General features: G+C 38.5%; 1 protein-coding gene across 2 annotated transcripts in view; it reads left to right on the top strand.

Moving 5' to 3' along the window:
- Nucleotides 1-23,717, top strand: part of smyd3 (SET and MYND domain containing 3) — a 90,936-nt gene extending 67,219 nt beyond the window's left edge. Inside the window, exons 6-13 of one of the 2 annotated variants that reach the window (XM_067592449.1) lie at nt 1,078-1,145; nt 1,857-1,931; nt 8,265-8,367; nt 8,993-9,103; nt 11,689-11,776; nt 12,259-12,433; nt 22,448-22,556; nt 22,962-23,717. In XM_067592449.1, the coding sequence (XP_067448550.1) occupies nt 1,078-1,145; nt 1,857-1,931; nt 8,265-8,367; nt 8,993-9,103; nt 11,689-11,776; nt 12,259-12,433; nt 22,448-22,556; nt 22,962-23,078 (846 nt within the window). In that variant the 3' untranslated portion in view covers nt 23,079-23,717. The remainder of the gene's footprint in view (nt 1-1,077; nt 1,146-1,856; nt 1,932-8,264; nt 8,368-8,992; nt 9,104-11,688; nt 11,777-12,258; nt 12,434-22,447; nt 22,557-22,961) is intronic. The other variant, XM_067592454.1, reaches the window with a different exon arrangement.
- The last annotated feature ends 3,840 nt before the right edge of the window (nt 23,718-27,557 follow it).

The following is a 27,557-nucleotide window of genomic DNA, read 5'->3' on the forward strand; positions in this document are numbered from 1 at the left end:
AACATGCCGATGTGTAGCAGCTATAATGTTTACCATGTTTACCATCTTAGGTTAGCATGTTGGAATGCTAACATTTGCTAATTGGCACTAAATATAAAGCACAGCCGAGGCTGATAGGAATTTCTTTAGTTTTACAAGTATTTTGTCGACCAGAGTGTTAGACAAATGAAGACTTTGACTTGCTAGATGAAAGACGAGCGGATCACTAAAGTCATTAGAATTTATGTTTTGGTGATCATGAATTTCTGTTCTGTTCTGGCAACATTGCCATCCCTCGAGCCACGCAGCCAGCATTGCTAAAAAACCAAACAAACCCTGAAGGCTTCTTAGTGTTGCTACTTCATACACAAATCTTCATTCTTAACATTATTTGTCACTTTATACTGTGTAATAGAAAACAAATCATGTAGTTTCTTATAGAATTTGAAATGAAGTTTATGCCTTTAGCTCATCTAAACAGCAATAAGCATTACAATCTACAGCGCTATGTTTAAAGTGGTGCTCAGGAAATATTTGGCTGCAAATTCTTCCTCACATCCTTTAAAATGCACTAGAGTTGTAGCAAGGAGTCACTCCCATTCATCTCATATATCTGTCATATTGAGGGTGGTAAATTGGTTTCATACCAGCTCTGTTCCAAAGATATTACTGGGTGTATTTCTTTCTTCTGTATAGCTGTTGATGAATACTGTCTTTAAACATTTACTCACTCATCTCACAGGACCTTGAGGAAATATTTCACTTGTGCTATTAAAAATTAAATGTTGTATCATTGAAAGATATTTTTTTTTTAAAAAAAACATGCTCAGGCCTTTTCTTTTTCAAAAAATCTTTATTATCTTTGAAAGAAAGAATTTTCCTGTCTCAAAAATAAGAAGATGATAGTTTTACATGCTCAAAAGCGCCTTCATCTCAAAACATGTCATGTTTCTTCGATGTGCCAGCGGGGCTTTGCAGGTGCCAAAGATATGTAAAAATGTTCAGAACATGTGATGAAAGGTACTGTTGGTTCCCTGAAGCAATTCAGCAAATAATTTCTCCCTCATCTCAACTTTTCACCCTCTTTCTCTCCTTTAGGTGACATCTAACTGTTTCACCATCAGTGACGGAGAGCTGCAAGAGATCGGAGTTGGGCTGTATCCTAGGTAACACACACACACACACACATTCACACACAGCATACATATCCAAAAAGATTTATTACTTTCAATTTAGCTTATAATGTTTTTTAGATGGCACCTCTATCTCTCACTTATACAATAAAAATGCCACAAAATTTAAATGTAGTTACCTGACAGATCACCACAACCCAACCAACCCCACCCATCCCTTGCCCGCTCACGTTCAAAGCCCTCGCAGCTCCCCTCGCTTTTTTCCTGACAGTTCTTTGAAGTACAAGGAAGGAAGAGAGGAAGTGATTTTTTTATTGTGAAGGGAAAACTTGAAAATGAATGTTGACAGAATATTATAACGCTGTTTGGGGAAGACGGGGGTAAGAGAAAATGGAGAGCACATGGTGGAATATGAGGTTTGACTCCAACTGATATGTGATTGTGGTCTGGCAAGCGAGATTGAAACACACACACACACACAGTAAGGGGCTATGTACTGTAATCCCTGTATTGAGTCCTGGTTGAACAGGGTGGGATTTGGCCTGTCGTTGCACATGTTGTTAGTGTTGCTACACACTCACACGCACACAGCAGGTATCCCAGCCAGTTTATCTGGCCGGTGTTGAGATGTCAGATGGTCACAGTGGCTTTACCAAAGCTTAGCCAAACCATGTGCGTCTGTGTCAGTGTGTGTGTGTGTGATTTGTGTTGTAACTCATCCATAAATGATGGGCCTGTTCGCAGGATGGTGCCCCTGCCTATTCATATTTTGGGTTGCCTAGCAACCACGGGTTTGCTGAAGAAAGAGGGATTACACTGGTGAGGCTACACCTCTGTTCACCCCATCACTCTTTATTCATTTGCCTCTCTCTGCTGTATGTCAAAAACTGTTTTTCTATTTTTCTGACTTTCTCATTCTCCTCTCTGTCTCCGGTAAGCTCATCCCTCCCTCTATCGTTTTCTCTTGGCCTCTGCTGATTAGCTCATTGAAAGTATGAGGGATATTAAATCCCGTCCTTGGAGCTCTTTATCAGGAGCAAAACGATTCACAGCTGGTTTGATAACAGACCTTTGTTCACTTGTTGTAATCCGCCGCAACTATGAACTTCATATCACCTCAGAGGAGGTTAAACCCATCTGTAGCCACAACCAAATCCTCTCAGAGATGCAGTGAAATGAAAACAGGAAGAACAGATGAGCTAACAATATGATACAAAGACCCTGGAGATGTATTTGCATTGTACACAACTCAAAGGTGTTCGGCAGCAAGAGTGTTTGTCTCTTTCAACTAAAAGAGTTTCATTAGTCTCAGTTCCATAGGAGACTGTCACATGTTGGTGCTGTGAAACTCTGAGGTCTTGTCATTTGTTTAAAAAGTCTTTGGCATAAACTGAAAGCAGTACAGGCCTTTTTCACAGCAGACATATTGACTTGTCATTGTAGGAAAAGCACAGGTGTTACTAATAACATTAATGGCTCTGTTCTATTAAAGTGTCCCAGTAAGTCATGACAGGGTGACAGTGAGCCAGCAGGCACAATACTAGGAACCTGAAACTGAAGCAGCTACTGTAAATGGAATTCAGCCATCATTCATTTTTTTATTTGCACCTGTGTTTTTCCTCTTTTGACATGTCAAAATGTCTTTTGTGAAAAAGGTCTATTGGCTTTGACACATAGCAGCCTGTTTCTACTATTATTTTTTATTAAACATGAAAATGTTTGTGCTTTTCTTTAACTAGGAAAATAACAATCAAACCTGTGAAGCTGTCAAAATGATGAGTTTGAAAGAGTACTTTTGAGAATAATTTTGGAAAATTATAGGGATTTGGTCTCAGTTGTTGTCCCAGACCATAGAAATAACATTAAATTGCTCAAATTAAGTGTTATTCTGCTTTAAAAATAGCTTTATCTAGCAGCTATAAAATGTTTTAACCCCTTTAGAATGTTTTCATATTTTCTTGTTTTACATCTTTGAATCACAGAAGACATGATTGTAATCAACTGATCAACGGAAACAACTCTTTCTGTATCAAATGTATTTAAGTCACTGGTCACAACTTGACTGCACACAGGTGATCCCCATTCAACTTGTTATTCAAGTTCACATAAAAGCTTTGCAAAGCATTCAGTTTTCATTTGGATGCCTTTTTAGAGACGAAACAAGCGTGAGACACACAGAGAATCTCACTTAGAAATAAAGATAGATGACAGTAAGAAAGGGAAGAATGTATTTAACTTTTAATTAAAAGTTTTGCATTGTCTTTACTCTCACACCCATGTGATATTTCACTCTCTTATGTCAGCAACAGTTGGTTTCAGTCAGTGCGAGCAGAGATATTGTTGATGCGAGATGTGGTTTAGTTAATTAATCTAATTAGTATGCTAATGAGCCACTCTCCATCAGATAAAAGCTTCGTTTGCCGGGCTTGATTTGTAGTCGATATTCAACCTGCAACTTCTCCACCGTAGAACAAAGCCAGGGGGTGACGGATGGTTTTACAAAGGCTCACACACACACAAACACACACACACACACACACACACACACACGCACAGTCTTTATCTCTTGCAGCCATTGTTTTGCTCTATGAATATGATAAATGAGAGGAGCTGTAATGGAGGGGGTCATAAATAGAGACAAACCTCTTGAGTATTTTTTTCCCAGCCATATGTGCAGTGACATTAAATGTCTTTTTATTGGTCAGGGAGGTCTTAAAATAGTTTTGTTTTTGTTTTTTAAATCACAATATCAACACATACACTCACAACCTCAGCACTGGAAAGATGCACATGAGGACTTCACAATATATGAAAACCACCTTTGTAAACTGGCACTATTTCGTTGCTGATGAGTTACATGCTTTTATTCTTTATGAGGTGTAGGCTAAACATAATAAAACACTTATAAGGTTAATACGCTCAGTTGCTTAATGATACAACAGCCTTCAATAAATCCTGCCCTGATGAAGGTTATGATGCTCAGTTTTTGTTCAAACTGTTTTAAAAAGGTGTTGAATCAACTATATGGAGGATGTGGTTTGTGGTTAGTTCATTTAGAGTTGTTTCTAATATTTAGTTTCTCTAATGAACTGGCCACTCAGTGTATGTTTACAGGACTGTCAGTCAAGGACATCATTCATTAAAATGTGTATGAATTCAGTGCACTACTACTCTTTAGGTAGGTGTTGGGTAAATAAATATTTTAGTCAGTAAAACTAAAATCTGAACAGACCTGCCTCTCTCCCATTAAGTCTCCCTCACAGATATCTTATTAGTTTCCACTTCTTCCTTGTGTTATACTGCATCCTGCCCCTACAATCTCAGTGGAAAACACATCATACAAAGATTTTACTGTTAGTTATATAATATAAAATATTAAATCTCTCATGCACTCAATGTGAAGTAAAAAAAAATGGATGTTTGGCATCAGTGTCTTGATGCTGACACTGTTTTTTTTTTTAATTCACCAATTAATGCATGCATATATAGACAATATGGACATCCTAACAAATACAAACATAAGAGATGATATTGGTCTACAAAACATAAAAGGACAGAGAAAGGTAACAGCAGGCAGTAAACAAAACAAAACAGAAAAATAATTCAAAGAAATAAAAAAAATAAGTGGAGGGCGTGATCTGTTTGGGTTTGGATGCATTTCAGGCAAGTTTTGTAGGATTGGTTTGGTTTAGTATTATCAATTCTTTCTGTTCATACATACACACACATTCCCATATACACATACTTTTTTTTTCTTTTCTTGTGTTGTGGCATTAGCTCACCGACAGCAGAATAGGTCTGATCGTTGTTGAATATATTTTATTTAATTGTTCAAGTTGTTCTTTTTTGTAAAGCTGATTGTTGTTCCATTGATATCGGTGTTGTTAGGAGATCCAACCATTGTGAAATGTTGATTTTTTTTTCCTACTCTTCCAGTTTAGTTCTATTGTTTTCTTGATGATACTTGGGGCTACAAATAGGAATATTATGATTTGTGTTGAACATGTGATGAGTATATCCAGATTGCAAGCGTGGATATGGAATAGGATAAGGGAATGCTACAGCCGAGGAACAGGGATAGTGTGGTGGTTACTTCCCAGAAATGTTGTAACAGTGGACAGAGCCAGAGTGCATGGAGGTAGTCGTCAGTTGTGTTGAGTGTACAATGAGTGCATATGTGAATGTGAATGATCTTGTATTATATTAGCCTTACGTTAGAATGTCTAGACATGCTGAAGATGTTATTACAGATTTTATTCCAAAAGTGGTTATCAGTGTGGTCATTTATTGGAATATGAGGTGCATTGGTAGAGTCAGTGGAAGATGCAAATACAATTTTATTCATGCTTTCCTATAGTGGTAGTTGTTCCAGGTGTGTGCCAGAGATATCCGTTTTTGCCTTGATTGAATGTTTTAATTGGATGTATTGTAAGTATTGTTGTTTCTCAATGCCATATATGTCAATTAGCTGTTGGAATGTTAATGAGGTGTTATGGTCAAAAATGTGATGGAAATGTGTAATGTATGTCCCTTTTTCTTTCCATTTAGTGCCTATTAGAGGTGACTAATTTGCAGTGAAGTCTGAATGGGTGTTTGTGCAGTAGGTGACATTGAAGTGTTTTTTTTATTTTATTTTATTGACTTTATACCAAGCTGTCAAAGTTGTGGCGATTGCAGTGTTTTTGGAGCAGTTGTGGTGTTTGGTTGTGTCACTGAGGAAGGGTAGGTCTGTAATTGCTATGTCTTGGCATTTGGTTTGTTCTATATCAAGCCATGGGTCGTGGTGATGGGTTGCGTATATCCATTTTATAAGGTATTGCAATTGATTTGTTAAGTAGTAGTGTTGGACATTTGGTGCTTCTAGGCCTCCTTGATGTTCTGATTGTAATATGGTTAATTTTATTCTGGGTTTTTTGTTTTTCCAATAAAATGTTGTTATTAGTGTGTCTAGTGAGTTGAACCATTTTGCTGTGGGTTTGGTTGGGATCATTGTGAAGTAACTGATTCTTGGTAATACCATCATCTTTATTGTGGCAATACGTCCTATAATGGATAGTGGCAATGTCATCCATCGATTTAAGTTGTCTTGTATTGTTTTTATTAGTGGGGTGAAGCTAAGGTGTAACAACTCTGACAGCTTGGGGGAGAATTTTATACCTAAATATGTGATGTTGTCAGTAGTAAGTGGTAGGTGGGGGATTTGTTATGAAGCATGAGAGCTATCTCCATGTATTGGTAGGATGATGGGTTATTCCAGTTTATTGTACAATCAGAGATGTTGAAGTATGTATTGATGATTTTGATAAGTTCTTTGATTGATTTATTTGGATTTTGTAGGAATAGGAGTACATCGTCTGCATATAGTCTGATATTATGTATTATCTTATTGGTGCGGATGCCTGTGATATTATTGTTTTGGCGTATTGCTGCTGCAAATGTTTTGATAAAGAGTGCAAATAGTGAAGGTAAGAGTGGACATCCTTGTCTGGTGCTTCTGTGGAGTGTAAAGTTTTGTGAGATTAGTTTGTTATGATTGCTGCCCTTCAGGTTGAAAAGACAGTGTGTATCATTTGATGAATGTCTGCCTTTAATAAATCCTGTTTGATCTGAGTGAATTAGGGATGAGATAACTGATCTCATTCAGGTTGCTAGTGCTTTGCTGGTGATTTTGATATCAGTGTTTAATAAGGAAATGGGCCTGTAACTCGTGCAGTGAGCTGGTTCCTTATTTGTTTTAAGCAGAACTGAGATAGGTGCTGTGGTTATATCATAGGGGATGGATTTGTTTTTGTTTTTTGGGGGGATGGGGGGGTTATCTTGTCTGCCATTCTGGTGAATAGTGATGATAGTGTTTGCCAAAAGTGTTAATAAAACTCAGTGGGGAATCCATCTAGTCCAGTGACTTTACTGTTTGACATTGTTTTTAGTGCCTTTTCAGATTCTGTGGATGTTAATGGAGCATCTAAAATATCTGCTGGTCTGGTCTTTTGTTAGTGAGGATAATATGATGCCATCTAGAAAATGTTCTATTTCTGCTGAGTTTTTTCCTTGTTGTTACTGTATACGTCACAATAATATTGTCTGAAGACATAGTTTATAGTTTTTGGATCAGTGGTGATGATTGATGCCGACACTGTTGTCAGAAAAAAGTGTGCTTGTGGCTGAGTAAGAGGACAGCTTGAGTTACAAATTTGGAAAATGAGTCAAAAGCCTTTGTTGTGACAGAAGTGGAGTACCCATCTTTTCTTGATGTGTGTGTGTGTGTGCGTGTGTGTGTGTATGTGTGTGTGTGTGTGTGTGTGTGTGTTTATGTGAGATTGACAGACTGAGAGAAATGAATAGTGACATTTGTTATGGCAGAGGCAGAGCGCTCATTTTGTCACACTGTGCAGGGAATTATCTGTATTTGTATGTGTTTGCTTCCTTTGAGCTCTTAGTCTTGTGCAGGATTCAAGTTATGAGTCACGTTGCCAGATGATATTTAACCCCTTAACAGCACCTTGGATACAGGGGTAAAAGACACTCAATATCCCACAGCCGTCACACTAAACTATCTGATAGATCGATGGAAATCTTGAGGGAGATATGTCACTTAACATGTGTTTTCTCTTCCATAAATATGTTGGCACAAATGATCATTTCAGTCAACCTGGGTCTCAATGGGTCCCAAAACTGTTGGACATGCATCTGTGACTCAGCAGGATGCGGTTCTCATTGTATTATCATGTGTTATCAAGCGCTCTCTGTCTCTGTTCCGCTTATTTAGTGTGCTGCAGATGTACTATGATTAAGGATTAACACTGTGTTTTTAAAGAGAAAGAGCTGCCAGTCTGCATGGTTTAGAAACACACACACACACACACACACACACACACACATCAGATTTGCCAGGAAGGGTTTGAAAGTTAGACATTTAATCACAGATACATTCATTTTCCTTTGTTTTCTCCTCATTTCCCCCTTTCTCTCCGTCCTGTTGTCTGTTTCTTTTCTCTCTTTACCCTTTTGTTTTTGCTTCATTCATCTTCTCTTCCCCCCTCCACTACTCTGTTTCTTCTCCTCTGTTTCAATTTGCATTCACTCATTCCTCCTCCCACCCTCTGGTGCCATCTCTCCCTCTTGTCCCTCATCATCTTATTTGCTCTCTTCCAGTTTATCTCTGCTAAACCATGACTGTAGGCCAAACTGTGTGATGGTGTTTGAAGGAACAAAACTACGGCTCAGAGCTGTTCGTGATATCAACCCTGAAGAGGAGGTATGAGCAGATTAAAAAAAAAAACACTGCGCCTTCACAACATTAACAACATGGAGAATGACTGTTTTTATTTTATCAACTGTGACGTTGCCTCCGCTTTTATGTCCATGTCCTTTAATGAAGAATATTTATTGAACGTTTATTGATGGAGAAGCCAACGCCTGAGGCAGTTTCAAATCATAAATAATCTGAAACTAAGAACTAGTGTATGTCTACTATGGATGTATCATCACTAATATAATTTCCTGTGAATTTTATTGCACAAGTAATAAGACATGGTAATGGAACTACGATCAACTTGATTAAAGAATTCATCAGATCACTGCAACACAAGCATAATGACAACTCCTAACTTGGCAGTGTCTTCTTTCATTTTCCATACTTCACTATCCCTCCTGACTGTGTAATGAGATGCATCCATGCCATCTGGACTAAGACACACACATACAGCAAATACACTCACACTGTACCGTTACAGTATCTTCTGCACTGAATTTACAGAATTTAATTTCCAAATTAAATGCATTTCACTAAAATCTGTAATATAACACAAAGGCTAAATCAACAATAAATAAATAAATGTACAAAAAGACATCTTAAACCAAACTGTTGTCTCTGTGTCCAGCTAACTATAAGTTACATAGAGACGTTGTCATTGACTGAGGATCGACAGAGACAGCTGGAGGACCAGTACCATTTCACCTGCCACTGCCAGCGATGTGACTCTCAAGACACAGTAAGACACACAACAAATTACCCTACCACAGTCACCGCTGAAATTTCAGGGTTTTGACCATCTACACAACTGTCATTCATTCACAAACACACAACTGTCTCTGGCTAAGTTTACATGACCATAATGATACAGATGTTGCTATTGACCGCAGTCCAGTCATTTTCCGATGACACCCCAAATTATATTACAATATCTGAGTTTCCTTTAAGTATTGAACATCATACCGGATCTTTTTGTTCTCTTTATGCTGCTGTGGTTAACAGTTGTGACTTTGTTGCAGAGCATGTACAGTTACAGTACAAAGTATTTTTTGCAGAAATGGATGCAACATTTGAAAAATATCTGTTAGCACCACTTACAGCACAGACAGGAACTTTGTTGAGAGTCTTTTTTAAGTGATGAAATGGTGAAAGTGACACTGAGGAGTACCAACAGAGAAACATCTGTGGCATGTGCAGTCAAGTAGTTAGATTGCACGCAGGTATATTGCAACATGAAAAACTCAAATAGAAATTCCTCTAGAGTGGTTTAAATGGCTAAAATGTCCTTCAATAATGGATCCAGGTTGGGGAGTACTTCACATATCTTACTCATTCTCATATATTACTGCATTAAAGACATTATGATTTGATCATGGGTGTGCATGTAAACTTAGCTATTGTTGCCTTCACATTAAGGCCATTCTCACAATTCTCATTCCCTAACCCAAACCTAACCACAATTTCCCTCCAAAGGTGTAAAACTTGTGTTTCTAGCAAGACCAGGAGTTCAAACACACACATGCATACACTCACACACACACTTCTGCCATGCTGTTTGGACAGTGTATCGGTGCAGAACATTTTACATCATACCCTTTCCTGTCCTCTCCTCCTTTTCCTCCTTCACTCTCACATTCTGTCTTATTGTCTTATCTCCTGCCGCCTTCCTCTGTCACTCTGTCACGCTCCACCTCTCCATACCTTTCTCGCTCTCTCTCTTTCTCTCTCTCTCGCTCGTTGCCCTCGTCTCCCTCTCTGACCACCTACTGAAAAATGAGAAAAATTATCTTGTCTTTCACCGGCAGTTTTCTTTTCCATCCATCTTAATCCACTCCATCCTTGTGTTCCGGTGTCTGTCTCTGTCTCAATCCGTATGTTTTCATTTCTCTCTCTCTCTTGCTTCTCTTAACCTATCTGCTTCTTTTCTACCTTTGTTCCCCGTATGCTGTATATAAGACACTTTAGTCTCACTCAACCACAACCACACTTAAAAATATCTTTTGTGTGCCTCTGTGTGTGTTTGAGATAAGGTAAGAGTGAGCGCACAGTTGATTCTCTGGGACAATGGCATTCATTTTATTCAATCCACCTTTGTTCTGCATGCAACAAACGCATTTTTCCCTCTCTCTCTTTAATCTTCTGATGATGACGGCAGGCTGCTGGGTTGTGACCCAAAGTTGTCATGGTGACAGATGACTGTTGACATCAAACCTGGGGGATGGCATTTCTGTGCTGTTGTTTTTTGTTTTCTTTTTTTCTTTCAGCGTATAGATGTGTGTCTTTGCATGTGTTAAGATGCACATGACAACAAAACACATGGTTTTAATGGTAATTACTTAGTTATGACTTTGGTGATCCCCGACTTTCCTCTAGTGCCACTGGCTGGTCGACATTGGTGCTTCAGAGTGAAATATCTTGACAATTATCAGATGATTGCTGTGAAATTCGCTACAGATATTCAAGGTACTTTGTAGATTAATTCAAATGACTTTGATGATCCTCTGACTTTTGCTCTAGGAGCATCATCAGGTCAAATGCCCAATACTTTGGTTTACAACCAATTGCCTGCAAGAGTAATTTCTCACAAACTCACCTCTTCTTTGTAGTAGCATGTTACCATTGTAACTATGAGCATGTTAGCATGCTGATGTTGGCATTTAACTGTGCCTAAGTACAGCCTCACAGAGCTACTAGCATGGCTGTAGGTGTTTAGTCATGTTTATTAACTCCTCTTATTGCCATGATTATTTTTGTTTGCATTTTTGTACTCTGTTTGTGTACTACTGTGTGTATATATACCATGAAAGTCTGTTTTACCATTTTATTACCCATAGACCAACCCTTGCAATGTTTCCCCCTCCCTTCTTTCTTTGTCTCTTTCTTGATCATCTGTTTCTTTCCCTTTAACTCTTTTTTTAGTACCCTCTCCTTTCTAGCCAGACAAGGTTGCAATTAAGGACACTTCAAACACAGTGCATGATGGGAAATGTTTTAAATCACTGCTTAAGCAACACCTACACAGCAATACTTTGTAAAACTGTCACACAAAGGCATGCTCTCACACACGCAGCAGAAAGTTAGCGCTTTAATATTGATGGTTGCCCTCAGCTATCAGTCAGCTGGGATTAGACATACAAAGAGAAGGCAGGAACTTTTAACACTTGGGTATTCACAGTAGAATTTTCATAAATTTGCTATGTCCTATGCGCTTTTAAAGCTCCCTTCATCCACGCCTCAGAATGGTGCTATGTATGCCAGTGTATATAGGCCATGTACATGAGTGTGTTTGTTTGGGACATGAATGCATTCTCCTCTGTTTTCCAGGACAGACTCATGCTGTCAGGTGAAGAAGCAACATGGCTCCTGTTGAAGGAGGCTTTACCTAAACTGGAAGGACTGAGAGCAGAGTCGGGTATCCTTTACCTCCAAAATCCACTGCAGCCAGTGGACACTAAGCATTCAGCACCCATCATAGGATCATGATTCCTTGTAAATCGGTCAAGGCTTCTCCACTGCCCACAGTTCACTGTTATGGTGTTGTAACTGATAGAAATGTTAAACACTGATGACTTTGAGTGTCATCAGGTCTTGATGGATGGCATTTAACCTCGCTGACTGCACTGAAATAATGAGAACTGAGGGTGTTGCTGCCATATTGAATGTAGTGTGTTTGGGTGGTTTATTAACTGATTAAGTATATATATATCAAGCCAATATGATAAATAAATAGATGAGCCTTTAAACAAAATGATACTAACAAATAAATACAAAGTTCTCTTCATAGATAATTTAGTAATAATAATTTCCCTCAAGAGATACAAGTGTGCAACTTTAATTTTTACATTTTTTTGGGCATCCAATATAAATGTTGCTCTTCCTTAAATGAACTTCCAGATTGGCAAGCACTATTAGAGAGTTGTAGACATCTGTTATCAACTGTCGGTGGTGACATGCCTGAAGAAAATCTGTACAAGCTCAGGATGACAGACATGGCTGTAGATGCCTCCATTCAGCTGGGACACTGGGAGGAAGCTGTGGGATACGGGGAGAAGACACTTCCAGCATACAGGTGTGTCTGTGTGTGTGTATGTGTGTGTGTGTGTGTCTAGGTGTGTGTGGCTTAGGGAGGACATTGTCATATGGGGAAAACTACAAACATGTAAGTTTCACTGATTGATGACTTTTATGTGCTAAGATTAAAGGGGAAAAACTTCCTCCGCCTTTAAACATGGATATGCACTGGGATTTAGTGACTCTCCTCCTTGAATTCAGTATGAAAAGCAATGTGAAGAAACGGACAAGAGTAACTCATCCAAAGTGCATTTGATGTGCAACTCCTTTTAGTTGAGCCAGACTCAAATAATTCTTTACCAGCGCAAATTATTACTTCAAAGTTAATACTTCAAAGATTTGGGTTGCTACCCAATCCTGATGCCTTCATCACAAGTCCTCAAGACAGTATTTTGCACCAGGCAACACTGAAACACTGAAAACTCTCCCCCATTTATAACATTGAAAATGAGGGAGAGTCTCAGACAGATTATGTACGGAGATTCAAGTTACTTGGGTATATCACAGTAATCTCAAGATGACTTAAAACGGATGCTTTTTTGTTTTTGAGATTGAGTGTCGAAAGTCTCAACACTGAGGAGATTTCTCAATGCACTAGATCTGACTCTTTGGCCTGATAAAGGAGACAAGGATTTCCCTCTATTATTCCTGCCCAGGAGCAATAAAGCTCCTAATAAGGCTCAGGGTTGGTTTGCTAAAGGTGCTGCACACTCACACCGGTGTTTTCACTTGTTCTGGCTAATTAAGCATGTGCACAGGTTCAAAGTGGGCAAAGCATGTTGTAATTATGTGAGGTCACCATGCTTCATGTTTCATGCTTCAACTTCATGAACCAATAAGAATGGTAAAGGCGTAACCTTTAATGGGTGAAACAAAACTAAACAGCGGGTCATATTGATGTCAGTCAAGTACAGGCTGTAGAAGCCTACACAGTCCCCAGAAGAGGTCTAATCAGGCAAATAAGTAGAGACTCCTGGGTAGGTGGACCATAAACATGTTTCCTTCTCGTTCTCATCCTCATCCTTGTTATCTGTATTGTCTGCTGAACTCCACAACAAATAATTCCGGACATGTATACTATCACAGCCATGTCATCCATGTTTATGATTTGACTGTTGCACAAATTATGTTATTGTTGTTATTCTTGCACGCAAGCAACTCACATTTCAGTTAAATATGGGCATGCATGGCAGTTTTAGGACCTCAACGGTGTTCAAACCGGAGCCGGAGACATGTCACTTACTAACATGAATGACAACCATCAACAAAAAAAAAATTGGATCTGACTAAAACATCGAAATTGAGAAACTTAAATCCATTGAGTAATGTGGAAAACATAATGTTTAAATGGTGCTTTATTCTGTAGCCAACTTGCTACCTAAATATGTGCAAATCTTCTAGCCAAATGCCTTTTTTTATTTTGCCTGAATGAGGTGGCAACTAAATTATTTTCTATTTAAAAGTAGAATATTAGACTATAGGTTCACAAGAAAGGAACAATGGAGAGGAGAAATCAAACAAGAAGGTGAAAGTGAAGTGAGCAGATATATAAAACGAGACAAGAGGAAAGGAAGAATTTGCAGGGCCATCAGAGAAAGTCAGACAAAGAAGAAGAAAAAAATGTGTGAACAGACAAAGAGAAGAAAGGGAGAACACAAAAGCACCTGTAATAAACAGACAAAATTTCTCAATAAATGCACTTCTAATAGAAGTGTGAAGATTAGTGAATCAAATACAGATAGTAGATTTATAAATAAATCTAAAGTCCTGAAGTCTACATATCAGATTACAATGAATTGCATCAAAACTCTACTTTTCTTCTAGTTTAATATCTCTAATCCTCACACACCCTTACCTCCTCCTGCAGTGCGTTTCACTTTCCATCACTCAAACTCAACATTATTCCCCACTGACTTTTGTGTGTGTGAGACTAATTGATCTTGTGTGAAGGGCAGAGCTCCAGTGGCATAACTGGGCTCATACACACACACACACACACACACACACACAGAACAACATATCCACAAGAAAGAAACCGTAATACAGCTTATCAATAAATAACCAGACACAGAGCAGCAGAAAAAGAAAAATGGTGATTAGAAGAAAGGGATGGAGAGATTGGTGTCAGTTGAAAGAAACAGAGAAAAATGGGCTTCAAGAAAATGGAGGCAAAACCCACAGTGAGGGATGATTGTGGGGATTTTAGTGGGGTTAGCTTTAGATGGAAGTGAGAGAGTGCAAGTAAGCGGGAGATGGATGAAGAAATAGAGAAGGGAAGGGGAGTGTGGGGTGAATTGTGGTCAATAACCTGATAAAGACAAGAGGAGAGAAGGAGGGAAGATACAAGTGAAGGAAGTAAAATGAAAACTGCAGAAAATTGACCAAAAGAGGACCAGAGCACAGACACAGAGCATCAGCTTGAGAAGAAGGGAAGGCACCAATGAAAGAAAGCGAATTAAAGAGAAAAGCATTCAGGAGAAACAAGTGAGAGGGAGAGCGAGAGAGAGGCAGAGTTAAGAGTGGGAGGAGGATCTTCAATATTCATCCCCTATCTTCCTCTGGGCTCTTCAGATGGCAGGGAAGAAAGATAGCTGCAGGAGTTCTCTATCTCTCCCTTTCTCCTGTCCTTCCCTCATTCTGTATTCCTTTCTTCTTTTACTCTCTCTGCAGGTCTTTTTTCAGTTTCTCTGTTCAGTTTGGGATGTATAGGGAGGGGTTTTGCCCTGCGCCTGTGTTCGTATAATGCACACCTGCTGCTGGCTGTACATGCCAGGCTTATTGAATGTCTCCACGCGGAAAATATTTCACTGCCACAGACATGCTCACACACACACACACACACATACGAATACATGAATACATGAAGGCTTGTGCATTCATTTATTCATGAAAATATGCACACAAAGCTGTATCAACAAGTGACTGCTTGCACACATTAAGTAAATCTCCATCCTGAAACATTCCAACAGTGTAAAAACAGCTATTTTAATATATATATCCTACATTTCTAGATGTGTTTTGTTGTTCAGTCTTGTTTTTTTCTTCATATTTTTGGGGGCAGCTGTCCAAACATAGATATGTGACATCCCATTGAAATTTCCAGGGTAGCAACAGTAGAGAGTAATGTACAGCATTATTGATAAACAGTATTTTTGTTTGTCTCTCAGAATAAAACAACAAGGACTTTTCTCTCTAGATGCAATGTGGTGCAGTAAAAAAAACTGTTTTATAGGGAAAATCTGTTGCATAAGATTTCGGCGTCAACAATGGCCTCGGTACACCAGTGAAGTGCACCCACGTTGTCAGTCTTTGTGAATCTTTCGGTGGTAGCTGATGAAATTTTTGAAGTTTTTTGAAACCATTACAGCGCTGTTTTCTCTGGCGAAGACAAAAGTATTTCTGGCAAATCAATGGCCAAAGTTGAAGAAGACGAGTTGAGGGAAAGAAAGTATGTAAAATAATAATCACCAACATGTCATGAAATAACACCTGTAATGCTTGGTGAACCACAAACTGACGAACAATGAATGAATGTAAGGGCAGATTTTTCTTAGCTCGTGAAATTTTGTGTCTGGATGCCACAGAGGTGTCAGCTGTAGTCAGTGGAGTTTTATCTGCTTATGTTTGGATTTTAATATCTACTATTTCACATTGTATTAAGTATATCAGTGTAGATTAGAAGTTCTGCGACCCCCGTAAGATTATCAGCAAATTAGGAGAGAAAATTAGGAAAGAAAAGAACCATATTTACACACTTTTCTCAAATTTTTGCATTTTCTCTTTTGAAATAATAGATTTGTTTTACTATTGAATCATTAGAATAGAAAATTCGAGAAGGGAACATCATTTTTTGGTGGACCTGCTCACAGCTCAGAAGACAGAAAACAAAATACAGTTTAGGTGAATACGGCTAATCTTTCCTCTATGTTTGCGTTCTCCTTCCTCTGTTTTCTACTTAGTAAAATAATCCATGCTTTCCTCCCACAAACAGCAGGCCGTGGATCTTTTGTTCCAAACAAGAGCCTCATTAGTTCCACTGCATTTGCCTGAAAATGCTACACTTTTCCACAACTATTAATTTCTCCCTCTTGCCCCCTCTCTTACTCATAGCCGAGAGCTATGGCTTTCTAACTAGCTGCATACGATAAGAACGTATTTCTCTTCAATTTACTCTCCCGTGGAAAAAAAAGGAGCGGGGAATTCAGGAGACAGCAAGTTAATGAAATTATTTTAATTGCTGTGTGGTTCTATATATGCAAAGAGGAAATATAATTGGAATTTGGTCTTGATGTGCATGTGTATTTGCATGTCATGGCTGCTTGAATCACTGGCTTGGTAATTAAATCAATATTGTAACTTGTTATTATTCATGGAGGACTAATGTTGTTGGTTTAGTGTTTGAACTTCCTATTTAATGATTCAATTTTAACAGGATCAGGGACCACCTCTTTAATTGGTTGGTTTGTCAGTTAGTAGTTTAGTTTGGCTTGAAGGTATGAACCACTGGGCTATTAGCATTGCAAGTGTAAATTATCAAAGAAGCAGTTGAGTTTTAAATTGCACTGGCTGTGGCCACTACAAGTTAATTAACTTTGATTTCAAAAGGTTCAGAAAAACAGTTTTTCCTTTTAAATCAAAGTGTGAAAAAACTTTCAGCCTGAGTAAAAGTTGTGATGTTTCAGTCCATGAAGAAATGATAAAGATTAATACTCTGTTAATAGCAAATGCAGTGCAGTTTCTATTTACATTTGATTGAATTGGGAGCGTATTGATTCTGGTCTGTTTACTCTGGAGAGAAGTGAAATCCGGCAATTACAGCAAGTTATATATCGTAGGGTGAAATGGGTTCAAATTGACCTCATATTAGTGTGTTTGAATGCTCATAAACACTGGTGCACATGTGAGATTCACGTGTCTGTGTTTACAGCTCTTTGTGTGTGTGTGTGTGTGTGTGTGTGTGTGTGTAAGAGCAAGAGAGAATGATCTAGACGAGACAATTTAATGCCATGCAAGAGTGGAAATGGAAAAGAGTTGATATCTCAATTTGCTTGGTCGGTGAGCCTTTTAATGCAGCTTTACAGTGGTTATATGAAATTAAAAATATCATTTAGTATGTATAATCAAGACAGGAGAAGGTTGGAGGAGAGAGTGGGAAATAGAAGGGAGGACTTATGAGTTGTAGAGTGGATGGGAGGAATGAATGGAGGAGAAGGAACCAGCCGACCGACATCACCGACTTTAATCCCTGCAGCCAGTGGCGCAAAAAGCACAAATATAAACAGGTAGGAGCAGAGCAAAGAAGATATGAAATAGGAAAAGATTAGAGGAGACAGGTGGAGAGGAAAAGAGAATAAACGACAAGTAGAGTCGGGTAAATGGGCGTTTTGAGAACTGCAGTGTTTACCAACAACAAAGCTGCTTCCTAAAACTCCCGAGTGTGTATTTATCATCATAGGACTAGGATTGTCCCAGTTCTTTGTGTGCGTGCGCGTGTGTGTGTGAACTGCCTCTTTAAAGCATGTGTGTACACAGATACAGTATGTGGGATGTATGTATTTAATAAGGTCATTAAGCATTAATTCATAAATGCACAAGCACCACAAATTCATTTATCACAGAATTATTTCCGTTTTAGACTAATTCAATAACAGAATATATTTGCCAGTGTTGTGTCTGCGCGTGTGTGTGCGCGCGTGCACGCGTGTGCTGTAGGAGGGGTGGTAGGAGTCTCTTAATGTCAAAATGATTGATCAGGCTGATCAACTCTGGCTCTGTCACCATGGATACACCCATCACTAATCAAAGCCATGGCATCAAAAGAAGCGACACTTACTCTGTCTGTGTCCGCTTCTGTCTTGGGAAGATTAGCTTGTAGGAAAAGAGAGACACTGAGTGCTAATAGTGCACCTATGTATATGCATATGTGTATATTTGCAGTATTTTGATGCATATATACACATGGACACCATATATATGCTTGTCTGAATGCATTTGTGTGAATGCATGGAGCATGAGTATGTACATGAGTGGAGGCTGGTCCATAGAGGCAGAGGAGGTTGATCCTCCTCTATTTTTTGAGAGGCAAAAGGGAGATCAAAATATAAAAAAGAATATTTGGTTGAAATAAACCATTACAAATCTCAGTATTATTTATAAAGTATTTTTTCTCTCTTCTTTGGAAAAAATCCATTACTGAAATTCTGTTTAAAATGCTTCAACAGCGACACCTGCAGGGCGGGAGGAGAAAGAGCAGTGTGTGAAGTGGTGGGGGGGCAATTGGTGGAGGGGGAGTGGGGGACAGAGGAGGACGGGTGCCTGCTGTGTTCCGCAGGGAAGAATCTCCTACATTGGACTCAATGTATTTCATTTTTTTTCATGCTAATCTGTGATTGGCCATGACACGGAAAATAACGTTCCAAGGGAGGCTGTCCTCCCTTAGCAATCAACAACCAGAATGCAATATTGACATTGAGTTGGTCCAATGATAGTTTCCAGATTTCATCTTTAATTCTCTCCACTGTAAGGCAGAATAGCAGCAGTAGATAGCTCCTTGCGTTAGCCAATGCAACAGCTGGCTTGTTGTAACAGCCTGAAGGACTCTTTATACATCCATGGAAGGACTGTTAAGGACTGTTGTTAAGCTAATTGGAGAAATGATCTGGACTGGGCAGCGCAGCAGCAGCAGGACGCTGCCGGGGAGGCTGGAGAGAGAAACAACCAGAGAAACAACCAGGAGAGTTAGCTTGTTTGTCATTGTTGCTAATGATATCATACTGGTTAACCAGCAGCCATTAAGTTCTGTTAACTAACAAACAAGATGGCCAACAGTCACAAATGGACGTTATGACATGAACACTTCATCTCCATGATAGAAAGAAGAAGATGTCAGATAACGTGAGTCAGATACAGCTTCTCTCTCTCTGTCTCTTTGGTCGCTAATTTCATCTCTGATGGTTAAATGTCTCTGTGTGGCTGTTGTGTGAATTTATCTCCTTAACAAGAATGCAGCAGAGATCAAATAATGTGTTGTGGGTAACGTTAGTTTGCTTGTTGAAGTTACAGTGAGCTGTCTGGACTCACTCAGTCATTGTTTTTAATTGAGTGGTTGTTCAGTGACCTGTTGATGTTGTGTGATTAGTGAATGAGTGCAGGAGGTCTGGCTGCTTTTAGTTTAGTTTAGTTTCTTTAGTTTGTTTTTAAGCTGAGTCATATATTGAGTAATAAGCTTAAAGTAACTAGAATAACAAGTGTTAACTAGTGGTGTAACTGATCGTAGTTGATCCATGATCCATACGGATCGCCCCCCACGGTTCGGCGGGCATATGAACTGCAGATTAACTGCAAAATTTAATGTCTCATTTAAGACAAAGTAAACAAACTGCTGTAAGTACAAGTCATGGGCAGACAGCATGTCACTAACGTTAACAGGGATTTTGAAGAGCAACGATCAAACCAGCATCTAACAGGCCTGATGTGACATTTGAGTTATGTTTACCTGCTGTTTAATGTGCTGCAGCTGAGCAGCTTATTAGCATCTAGCTGCTAACTGACGTTAGCGGTGAATGTTTGTTATCATCAAGTTTTGATGATGTGGACAGAGGCTGTTTCATTCACTGTTTAAAAGAGGAAGGTTTCATGCCTCATATTGCAATAACTGAGCATTGAATATTTTATATATTTTATTTTATTTTATTAAACATTGGACATCTTAAATGTTGTTTTCATTTAAGACCATGGGCAAAAGTTCCTTGCTGTTACTGGCTGTAAGTATGTTACAGAATAAATGGAAAACAAAGTTTTATTTGTCATCCCCCTTTTTTTTCGCTGATCCTAATAATTATCTGATCTGTGACTCAAATCCGTGATACGATCCGAATCGTGAGTTTTGTGTTCATGTTAACACCCCTAGTGTTAACATGTCAGCTTTGTAGACTATATTTTGTATGTCATGCACATAGATCAGAGTGTGTAAGTCATGTATTTGATACATGCATTAATACTTTCTGATGTGAACCAACACTTTTAGATCTGTGAATGTTTTTAGTGTTCAATCTTTCTTGTATTCAGCACTGATATGAACCTGTATCACATTATAAGCTTTGTGCTACTTTATATATTTCTGTATACTAAGAAAATATATAGGAAACGCATGTAAATCATGTGATATGTTGTCTGTTTTTGATGAGAACATAAATTTGTGGTCACAAAGAACAATACTATAAATTTGAATTTCACTTTGTTGGTAAAATGACACATTTGATCCACTCCATGGCTAAAATGAGCACCTCTTTGTTTAGAGACAATATGTATATGCTAAATGTCTTTAAAGAAGCAGCCTTTTCACCACTCAAGCAAATTGTTTTATTGGCATATAAAATTGCCCGCCACTCCTCGGATTTCATCAGGTGGGACAATGATATAGTTTGATGCAGTTTGTTGTAAGATTTCATGTTGGTTTTCCTCCTGTCCTCCCCAATTTTTTGAGTCACCAGCCGCCACTGATGTACATTAAGCATTTCGTGTGTATGTGTCTTTGTATGTGTCTGTAAGCAAATTGTATTTGTCCTTGTGGTCCATTTCAAACAGATGACTTGTTGTCTGAAGTCTGTGTCCTCAATGTCAGTGGTTTGCTTCAGGCATTAGAGTGACGAACATCAAACTGACAGGCCAAAGTGGATGGTTAACTGTATCAGTGTCGCCACTTCAAGTGTGCACTTCTATTTACAAGTGAACTTGATCAGTCTTTATCATATAATACATTACTTGCTTTAACTAGCTTTTTATGGCAGCATGGAAGCTGTTCAAATATACCAAGAAATATATGCAAGACATTGGATCTCATGCAAGAACATTTTTGTATTGTTATCCTAAATCTTTTCTGTGAGCCTTTCTCATACAAGTGTTCCAAGTCAGATTCACCAGACTGTCTAAACTTGACAAAATTGTTATAAAATTGCTTGTTTTTCTTGTTATATATTTTATTTCACTTCATTTCCGTATCATATTTTAACTAAATTCAAATTAATTCAGATGAAAGCATTATGATTCTGGTCAAATTAGTTTCTTTGCCCTGTGGAGGAAGGCAGACTGTCTGTTAATGACTTGTTCAACAGGTCTGGACCACTCATAAATTTTGTACAATAGTTACATAAGAATGAGAAAATTGATCACTCCTACGTATCACTTAAGGACAGATCTGTTTGTACAAGTGGTTCTTGCATGAGGTCAAATGTAACTCTAGTATAGTCTGCATGATTTCAAATCATTCAGTCAGATTGTTTCCTTACAGCTCCACAGAATAACTGCCAATCCAGTTTCATTTCAAAATGTCATCTTGTCATTTAATGTAGTGTGGAGTTCAGGGACAGTCTGTAGTGGTTCCCATCCTTAATGATTTCAAATGTGTGATCTAATTATCGGAGTCTCACACTGCTCAGCTTCCCTGGGAGAGATTCTGCCAAGGTGTTAGAAAGGAGATTCAGGACGATTGTTGAATCTCATATTCAGGATTCAGGAATCTGTAATGCAGATTCTCTCCTGGTCGTGTAACTCTGGATCAAGGAGTTTTCACAACCAGTCTACATGCTTTTTGTGAACTTGCAGAGGGCTCATGTTTGTGTCCTAGGGGTATCTATCTTGAGGGGAGCACTGCAGGATTATGAGCTGACAGGGGATTTGAATTAATAGATCGATAGAGAATTGTGTAAAAAATAAAACTAGAGCTGAAAAGACCAGTTAATTAATCAATTAATAAGTTGACAAAAAATAATCACCAACCATTTTGATAATTGATTATTCATTTAAGTCATTTTTCAAACAAAAATTGCAACCATTCTCTGGTTCCAGGAACTGTGATGGACATTTGTCACTATTTTTTTACCTTTTTTACATCAAAAAATGGCATATTAACCCAAAATCAGAATAATTGTTCATGGCAGCCCAACTTAAAATTGCAAAGTTTAATTACATGATCTTCCCCAAAACCCTGTTTCTTTTTCTCTTCCCTCTAAAGACAATACTACCCTGATCCCCATCCGGTCCATGGAGTCCAGCTGATGAGAGTTGGAAAGCTGCAGCATTACCTGGAACGCATCAAGGATGCTTTTGACACATTCAGACAGGTGTGTGGGATGAAAAGTTGATCTACTTTGTACAGCGATGGTCTTATTTTGATACATTTCCATCATTTCCATCAGTTATAACTTTTTGCTCTCCATGTTAGTTGCTGAGGTCTGAGACATGGTGGCAACAAGCCCTCAAAAACAAATAATAAAAGTATTTAGCTAATCACACAGGTTTTAGCATATTATCTAATCCACTCACTGTATATAGAAGTGAAAATGAAAGTTACATTAAAATAATTTCTACTAGATTTTTTGCTGCTTCATCTTAGTTTCTTTCGACAAGAATACAGTACCACATATGTATGTTGTGTGCTGCTCTACAAAGATATTTTCATTTGACAGCAACAGCAGGAACAACATCTAATACAGTCTTCAAGTATTTGTTTCTTTCTCCATTCCCAGGCCTATGAAATTATGAAGCTCACTCATGGTGATGATCACTCCTTGACTGCTGAACTATTGATGAAGATGGAGGAATGTCGCGCTGAGATGGATCAACAATCATCCAGCAGACACTAAAACACAGAAACAAAAGAGCTGCAGCTGGACCTTTTTTATATAACTTAATGGACTGATTTTACTTTCTGACTTTCTGCTGTAGGTATATTCATCAGATTTACAAGTGAGTAAATGTAAAGTCAAGTTTGTAGAGTTTGTAATACAAACAAACATTGGAGAGAAATTTATTTTATCTACTGTACATTTTAACTGATCGGTTTTGTCATTTTCTCACATATCAGTATGGAATTGTTTGATGAAATTCACCTTGGTGACAGTTTTTCATTTTGTAAAATGCTGATGACGTTACTTAAAGGTACAGTGTGGAGTTTTTTACCTCTAGTAGCGTTATGGAGCAGTTTTTTACTGAGTGGGTCCCTGTTTTGTTTGTTTCATGCACACACATGAGGGTGCACGTACACGCAGGTGATGCTACTGTTTCACACTACTGATCTACAGGTGGTGGTAAAGCACCAATAAACAGCAAATCACTGAAGAAGAGGACTGCAAGTTAGTAAACATGGATGTGAATAATGATTGATTGAATGATTTACAACATTTAAGAAAAATATTTTCAAGCTTCAAGACCTTTCAAATGTTTTATAAGTGAATTCTTATGCACAAACACAATTCTCTCATTCATTTGAATGAAGCCAGTCAGTTGACACGGCGGGGGCTCTGACAAAAAAAGAAAAATCTAAAGATGCAGGGTCATCCAGCAAAAACATTGAACCTGGCTCAACTTTTGCTGCAATTCAATGTGACATCATCCTGCAACTCGCTGTGTTTGCCAGTCATATACATGCAAGCACACATTTGTAACATAAATCTTGTGATTGTCGTCACCAAAAATAAAACAGTTGCCGCTTTTCCATTGTAAAACCTTGAGTATTATAAACTGCAGCATTTACTGGCTTTGTCACTCAAACTGGACTTCCTGGATCATTTCATTTTCCCAGCAGTACCTGAAGTAACACCCACCAACAAAGCCCCCTGCATCGTTTAAACACACTTCAAGGATACACACGATGCGTTTTGATGAGGGGCTGAATGTAAAAATAACTTTTGTTTGTTTACGAGAAAACTCCACAGGGCACTTTAAGTTTTGTTGAAAATGACAACTCAGGCTCCTCGTCATGATTGAAAGATATTTCATATGAAATTACAACCCTGCTGTAGAATATCAACAGCAGAACCTCCTTGAAAATAAAAATAATTTGTTTTAATAAATAAATAAAAAAGAGAACATACAATATTCATTCAAAGTGCATAAATCATTTTGTTGTTGACAGCTTGTTTTGACATTTCTATTGTGATATATTGCAGTTTTGGTTTGTTTTGTAGCCTGTTACTTCTTGTTTAGTTGCCCAGTTTAAGTGAAGTTTATGGACATACAAAGCAATAGATCCTAAAGTCCCCCTTTCTTTCTGTGTGTGAGAGAGTCTGCAGTCTCCTGTCTCCTCTGTGTAATCTGTAGATTCCATCATGATGAGTGATCTCATGTCCACTCTGTGTGTGTGTGTGTGTGTGTGTGTGTGTGTGTGTGTGTGTGTGTGTGTTTGTGTGTGTGTGTGTGTGTGTGTGTGTGTGTCCGTGCATGCATGAGTGTTGTTTTAGTAAAGTCCGGTTCTAAAAACATCCATCTTTCCTCTTCACATATCCATCACACACACTTCCCATGTTAATCCCTGTTTTTTGTGTGTTACTCTGTCAGTGTGTGACTTCGTAGTTATGCCCAGAGTGTTTCTGTGATGGAATGTCATAATGTGTTTCTCACACATACACACACACACTTACTTCCCTTTGCAAAACCGATGACAGCATTTCCTCTCGGAGGGAAAACCTGTGTGCAGTGAGTGTGTGTGTGTGTGTGTGTGTTTCTATGGGTTATGGGAGGATTATGGTGATATTATGTTTGCTTTAAGGTTACAAATAAAAGGTTTTGCTTTTCTGACACTTTTTCGCTCTCTCAGTGCTGCAACAGTCGACATGTTGGAGACCCCAAATCCTGCAACAATCCTGGATTAGTCAGATGTGAACTATTCATTCTACCACATATAAAGTATTTCCTCTTTTTCAGTCATTGGCATTTATGAAATAAGTACTCAGATTACATACTGTATGAATCATAATTTTTTTACAATCACTCATCTTGTGCTAGATTTAAATCAAATGATCAGCTTCTCTTTGCCTTATTTGACCAGTAATGTTGAGGCATAAAGAAATTAGCAGACAACTTTTCTGCTACACTCTGGCTTTTTTACAGATCTCTCCATATTTCAGTAAAAGACCAGAGATCTTTACCTTCCCTGCATATCTTAAAGGCCTGTAACAAATTTAAAATGCCATTGAAATATGTAATTGGTCAAATGGAAATCATTCCCTCAAATGTGCTCAAAATTGGACTAATAGATATTGGTTTACTTTTGAAATATTGTTTCATTCATACATACAAAGGGTTTTATTTTATGGCAGCATCAGCAGGTTTTTTTTAACTTAAGTTCTCCATTATGTGTGGAGGCTCCAGAGAAAAGGTTTTTGTTAATTGTATCTCGAGGAGATTGAATGAAATGAATGTGAAGATTGAAAGGAGCAGTGCAGCAATGTTACAAGTGGACTGACTGGCCTGTGGAAGAGACAGTCCAGCCGTACAATACTGCTGTTTCTACCTCCATTACTCACTTCATTGGCTCTGTTGCTTTCTGTCTCTCACTCTCCCTTTCTCCTCTCTCACCTCATAACGGCCATCAAATTAGATTTACTATCGCTTAGCCATAACCTTCTGTCTCTCCCTCTCTGTCACTCACTGTCTCTCTCCCATTTTCTGTTCCTCTCACTCCCCAAAGGCCTTCAAATTAGATTCACCATCCGTTGGTGTGTCTCTCTCTCTCTCTCTCTCTCTCTCTCTCTCTCTCTCTCTCTCTCTCTCTCTCCCTCCCTCCCTCTCCCTCTCTCTCTCTCTCTCTCTCTCTCTCTCCCCCTCTCTCTCTCTCTCTCTCTCTCTCTCTCTCTCTCTCTCTCTCTCTCTCTCTCTCTCTCTTTCACTGCATTTCTCTGCAGGCAGCCTGAACCAATCAAAAAAAGGACACTACAGTGGTTTTAAGCCATCTTCATTCACTCACCCTCCTGCCATTTACTTCCCCCCATTTTCAATTTTCGCTCTCATTTCAGAAATACTCCCCCTCTCCATGTTTCTCTCCATCTGCACCTCTACACTCTCTTCACTCTCCCTCCTTATGTTCACATCTTCCCTTTCCATTTTTATTATGTCTTTACTTATAGGCACAAGTTTTTGAAGTTCTTAACATCAGTGAAGTATTTTTAATCCACAGTATATGTCGACTTGTTCATTTGTTCAATATATGAACTTCATAAAATTGCAAATTGAGCCTTAAATTTGTCAAAGTCACCAGTTAACAAGAGCGTCTTGTCTTCTCTCCCCTCAGTGAAAGATGTAGCTGTTTGAAGGTGTGATAGTGTAGATATAATGCCAGGTATCATTTCTCAGTTATCTTCCCCTGTTACAGGGTCTCAGTGATAAGGGGTTGCTAGATATTACCATAAATTCATAAGTAATCTCACCTTGAATGAAAAGCGAGACAGAACCGTACCACCGTGTAAATCCCACATCTCCATCTTGTCCTCATCACTTCTCCTTAGTTGCTTCCATCTTTGATTTGGCCTCTTTTTAATCACAGTAGGCTCTTGAATCCAAAGGACTCTACTGCAGCTACCTGAACGTATTTAAATTTTACCTTGAGCCCTTGTTGAACTGCTTGTTTCTTCTGTGTTGATTTCTAAGCATTGCTAGCTGCATGGCTCTGTTGGTCTGACAGTGTGTCGGTCCACCTCTTTGCTCCACACTGAAATATCTCAACAACTATTTAATGGATTTCCGTGAAATTTTGTTCAGACATTCGGAGGATGAATCCTATTGACTGTTTTTGATAATCCCTCACTTATCACCTACAGCGCCCCCAAAAGGTCAAAGTTTACATTTATCCTGTGAAATATCTCAACATTTACTGAATGGATATTATTTTGAATGGTTTCAGTCTGATAACATTTTTTAAGAATGGAACATATTTCTCAAAATCTTTAATAATGGATATTATCTTTAATATTCATCTTAACAATCTGTCCCAAGAACAGATTAACTGTTATTATTAAGTGATAACCATCTGTGGAGGTTCTGCCATAATGTAGTCTTTGGATATTTGGAAGAATATTCACACTTCAGACATAAACTTCAGCTTCTTGTCTGTTTATTATTGTTGGTCCTAAATCAGCCAACTGGCCCACTACCACCAACAACTGGACTGGTGTTGCACAATATACACTTGGCTCTGAATATCGATTCAAAGTGGTATTACGAGAAGTGTGCCTCAAGTGTGGGTTGAGTGCAGTGTGTGCTGGTGTATTTCAGACGTGGGACACACTTGCCTTCTACCTGGCAGTGTGTGAACGCATACGTAAGTGTTCAAGACTACAAGCGTGGGT

This window comes from Thunnus thynnus, chromosome 1 (assembly GCF_963924715.1).
Source record: "Thunnus thynnus chromosome 1, fThuThy2.1, whole genome shotgun sequence".
Classification (NCBI taxonomy): domain Eukaryota; kingdom Metazoa; phylum Chordata; class Actinopteri; order Scombriformes; family Scombridae; genus Thunnus; species Thunnus thynnus.